Genomic DNA, 5,008 nt, shown 5'->3' on the forward strand with positions numbered 1-5,008 from the left:
TCACTTAACTCTACTGATTGGAATTCTCGTTAATTAGATCGAGGTAAAGCTTTACCAAAGCTTCCGTGGTTAACTGATTTCAGACAGTACTCGAATTCTTATAGTTACACATAATACACTTTCTTAAGTAAGTTCCTATTAAGTTGAAATTCTGACATCTGTTATCTAAGTTCTAAATGTTCCTACTAAATGATTTTAACCAATTCCTTCGGCCTTGGTACAGGGCTACACAGGGGATTTCACAACAGCTGTTAGTTGTTGGTTAAATACAATATATAATTTTGCTAAAATATTTCTTGTAGTTCCATATTCCTATTAAAATTAAATATAATCAGTTCTAACTAATAACAAATCAGTAACACTAGGGAAGGAGCATCGGATAAATACTCGCTGGATAATTCCATCATTTTAATTTTCTGTATAGCATTAATCTCTTTTGCCTCAGAGAGGCAAGTTTTGTTTCTTTTTGTTTTACAGAAGGACTCCGAGGGACGAATTATGAATCACTTAATTAGATTAGTAGTACTTTTTTGTATCTCACCACTAATCTGTAGCCAAAAGAATACAGAATGGCCACGGTCCCAAGCTATTGTCCAGTATACTTGGAGTATGGGACAGTATCCCAAAGACCGTCTCCCAAACTTAGCCACTGTAGTAATGCATGATTCTGAAGTGTACCACCCACTTGAGTGGGGGGAATGGGACAAGAAAGACTGGGTCCGTGTCCTGACTGGAACGATTGGAGAAAAAATCCAAGTGGGCTGCAGAAAGGTGGAAGGATGTCTTCATGAGAAAGCCTCTTCAATTACGATCTCTGGAAATCTATTGGACCCTAGTTCCAACATCACTGCGAAACTCTGTCCTACTACAGCATGGAGGTGTAACAAGCAGGATTCTCTCATTACGTGTTGCCGTCAAAAGAATGTCGGTAACTACTCCCTAGACCCAAGTACCACTAATGTTGAAATCACCAAATCCTGTATTAAGGAACAAGGAGATTGTTGGTATAATTTCACTTTGACCAAGTCAGTCTATGTGGTGTGCGATTGGCGATCTAATCCACCGACAGGAGGGCTATCAGGCCTAACATTTAAATTCAAAATTAATGCTGTAACTAGGCCTCTAGTGATGCTTGTTGCAGTAGTCACGCACAATGGCATAGATACCCTTTTCACGCTGACAAAGATGAAGTTATACCCTCTTTCACAGTGGTACAAGGAAATAACATTACAATAAGATGCAGACTGATCACTTTAGGGACTAACCAGTGGCTGTTGTCAAATATATTACCAAAATGGGAAAAGGTAAATGTAAGGGACCACGAGTTGATTGAATCCACAGACAGTTATGGAATTGGACCACATGGCCCTATTTTGTTGTGTCAAAATCAAAACCTAGACTGTTGGCTAAATTTGACTGCTGTACAATACTCTTATAAAGTTATGTGTCGTAAAAATAACACTAAATACTGGAGAGAATTTAAAATAGATGTTGTAATACCTACTACTCAACCAATTGTCGTGCTTAGCCCAAAAACCTTTGAAATTGGACCATATGTGATCAGAAATACGGGCCTACAACAAATGTTGTTTAACCCGGCATGGTCTCTCAAGCAAGTTGAATTGTCGTTGCAGAACAATGTTTCAGACATTCAGCCAGCTTGCTCACCTTTCCTAAGGACCTCTTACGAGGGATGGACAACCTGGCTGCAAAAACGAACTCTTCCCATAAGAAGAACACGGAGAGACCTAACCGGTGTTTTGGGAACAGGATTGGGAGTTTTAAATAGCATCGATTCGGAAGTAATAATGAACAAGTTGGCTACCTCAGTTAGTGATTTGGCTAAATTACAACAGCCTTTGCGATCTTCTTTATTGGCTTTAGGGACTAACCAGTGGCTGTTGTCAAATATATTACCAAAATGGGAAAAGGTAAATGTAAGGGACCACGAGTTGATTACTGATGCACTTGGGGTGATCCAAAATAACCTCTCTTTGGCTCTCAGTTGTATCCAGGCTCAAATATGGACGCAGTCGGTAGCCGCCTCAATTATAAGAGAAGGTGAAGAAGGTATCCTCCCCACTGAAATTCGGAAAATAATTTGGGACAGTGCCACTGATTTTGAGAAGGAACTCCAATCCTGGTGGAATCTGGTGAACTTTACTTATGATCCCGTTACAAACCTAGCTACAATTTTTGTGCTTACTATATATAATGCTACCATATACCCAATTTATCCCATTATCGCATTAGGGTTGAACCACAACGGAACTATACTCTGTCCCTCTGAGCATAGAGTATGGGCCCGAAAGGTGGATGAAAAATGGCAAACTGTTAATTTGGAATCTTGTATTGTACGAGAACAACAAGGATTTGTTTGTGAAGGTAATGCAATTGAGGCGCAAGATATTTGTTTAGATACTGAACAAAATATCTGCCATTTTGAGATTCATCCTAATGAAAACCCTGAAACAGTACTCATATGTATATATATATATCGGCAAAGGCTGTGTATGTTTGAGGACTGTTTGTGACTCTCTATCTGTAGATGAGGTAGTTGTAGAGACTAAAAATCATTCAAATTTCTGTGTTTGTAATTGTACTAAGATTGTCGGATGTGATTTTTCCTATTCGGCCCCGGTCACATCCCACCAACTTTTGCAATCTAACTATATGTTGACTGATGAATTGTTACCTATACCCATTGGAATGAATCTCACTTTGGTAAAACAGTTATTACAACACAAGGATTTGGTTGAGATTTTGGGAAAAATTAGGGAAAACGGACAGAAAACCTTAATAACTGTTCATCATGATGTGAAAGAAATACACCGAGTTTTAGAAAGAGTGCAAAAGGATGCAGAACATAGATGGCGGGACACACTTTTCGGATGGTCGCCTACTGCTACAGGCATCCTGAACACGTTGTGCCACCCCATCGTGGTTCTCTTGATATTGGTTTTGATCAGTTTGGTTTTGTCAGCAGTATTGTATGCCATAACCTGGAAAATGATGACTCGGTTAACACGTTTACATATAATATGCTTGATGTCCCATCCAATGTAGACATCCCCAAATCAATTGATAAACAGTTTTGATTGTAATTGATATCACTGTAATTGCCTTTCAATCTTCTCTCCTTCTCTTTCTCTCTCTTTTCTTTTCCTTTTCTTCTTTTTCTCCTTTATCATGCTACCACCAAGCGGTCCTGACGACCATGTTGAGCCACGGGGTGGTGTAAGAGTCGGTCAGAAAATCAGCATTGTCTCAACATTGTCATCAGGAACATGAACAGTACATTACCTGACAATGGCCTGTTTGGAGCGCAGCGGCCGGTCCCAAGGACGGAATGGGCGGTACGAGGTTCCTGGAAGGTACCTGACTGGAACCGTTAGAGATAACCGCATAGCTACTGTCAAAAAGGATGAATTGCCACTGTTGGCATAACACCGACGAAGAAATCATGAACTTTAGACGAACTTTGCTTCATTATAATAATACCAAAACACACCTCCTGGTCGAAGGCTACCCGCCTCCAAGACTAACCACGCCTCGGACACTGACCCCGCGCCTGCGTGATAGCCTCGCTTGAGAAGGGCGGAGATATGATAATTGTATTCTGAGAAGGGTGGAGACTCCTGAGGCAGAGGTGGAGCAAGGTGCGTTACTAAGCATAAAAGATGACTTCTGAACAACGGAAGTTGGAAGCTTCCCCACCAAGGACCACGACGATCGACGACGCAGCATCAGCTGGACCCGGGACCGTTAGGATGTCGTGAGATCAGCGGTGGTAGCTATAACCCCTCTTTCTCCTCTCTCTAAACCTAACTTTACTTTTCTCCTTTTTTTCACCCATCTCTAACTATCGCGTGCCTCCTCACAGGCAATGCAATAAAGTTTTACTGTGTGATTACTGCTATCCCCTTTGGTGTTGGTCACCTTAATTTTGCACTTTCGAGATCGTAGCAAACGAACCATCACGAGTCCACCAGGTGGACCGTGACAGAACCCCCGCCGAAAATGTTTTCGGTGCCGGCCGAGTCCCCGTCGAAAATGTTTTCGGTGCCGGCCGAGCCCCCGTCGAAAATATTTTTGGCGCAGGCCCAGCCCCCTTCAAAAATCTTTTCGGGGCAGGCCGAGCACCTGTCGAAAATTATTTCGGTGCCGGCAAGTCCCCATCGAAAACTTTTTCGGTGCTGGTCAAGCCCCCATCGAAAATATTTTTGGGGACGGCTAGAGCCCCAGTCATAAATTTTTTCGGGGCCGGCCGACCCACCTCAAAATTTTTTTCGGAGCCGGTCGAGCCCCCCTCAGAAATTTTTTCGAAGCCGGCCGAGCCCCTGTTGAAAATCTTTTCAGGGCCGGCTGAGACCCCGTTGAAATTTTTTTTGGTGCCAGCCGAGACTCCTTCGAATATTTTTTCAGGGCTGGCCGAGCCTACCTCGAAAATTTTTTCGGCGCCAGCCAAGCCCCCTTTGAAACGTTTTTCGGCGCCAGCCGAGCCTACCTCGAAAATATTTTCGGGGCCGGCCGAGTCCCCATCACAAATTTTTACAGCGCTGGCAGATCCCTGTTCAAAAATATTTTCGGGGCCGGCCGAGTCCCCATCGGAAATTTTTACAGTGCTGGCAGATCCCTGTTCGAAAATATTTGCGTGACCGGCCAAGCCCCTATCGAAAACTTTTTCGTGGCCGGCCGACCCACGTCAAAAGGTTTTTCGGAGCCCGCCGATTCCCCCGTCGGTAATATTTTCGGCTCCGGCCGAGCCCACGTCGAAAATTGTTTTGGTGCCATCCGAGACCCCTTCAAATATTTTTTCAGGGCCAGCCGAGCCCCCTTCAAGAATTTTTTCAGGGCCGGCCGAGCCCCCGTCGGAAATTTTTAAGGTGCTGGCCGAGCCACCGTCGAAAATTTTTTCGGGGCCGGCCAACTCACCTCAAAATTTTTTTGGAGCTGGCCGAGCCCCCGTGTCCTGGTTTCAGCTGGGATAGAGTTAACTGTCTTCCTA

General features: G+C 43.7%; 1 protein-coding gene across 1 annotated transcript; it reads left to right on the forward strand.

Moving 5' to 3' along the window:
- Positions 1-1,442: 1,442 nt before the first annotated feature.
- Positions 1,443-3,066, forward strand: LOC138683398 (uncharacterized). The gene is given in 2 exon segments (XM_069775113.1): positions 1,443-2,480; positions 2,482-3,066. Coding segments are annotated over 2 exon segments (1,623 nt in total).
- Positions 3,067-5,008: the final 1,942 nt, after the last annotated feature.

The sequence above is a fragment of the Haliaeetus albicilla genome, chromosome W (assembly GCF_947461875.1).
Source record: "Haliaeetus albicilla chromosome W, bHalAlb1.1, whole genome shotgun sequence".
In the NCBI taxonomy this organism is placed as follows: domain Eukaryota; kingdom Metazoa; phylum Chordata; class Aves; order Accipitriformes; family Accipitridae; genus Haliaeetus; species Haliaeetus albicilla.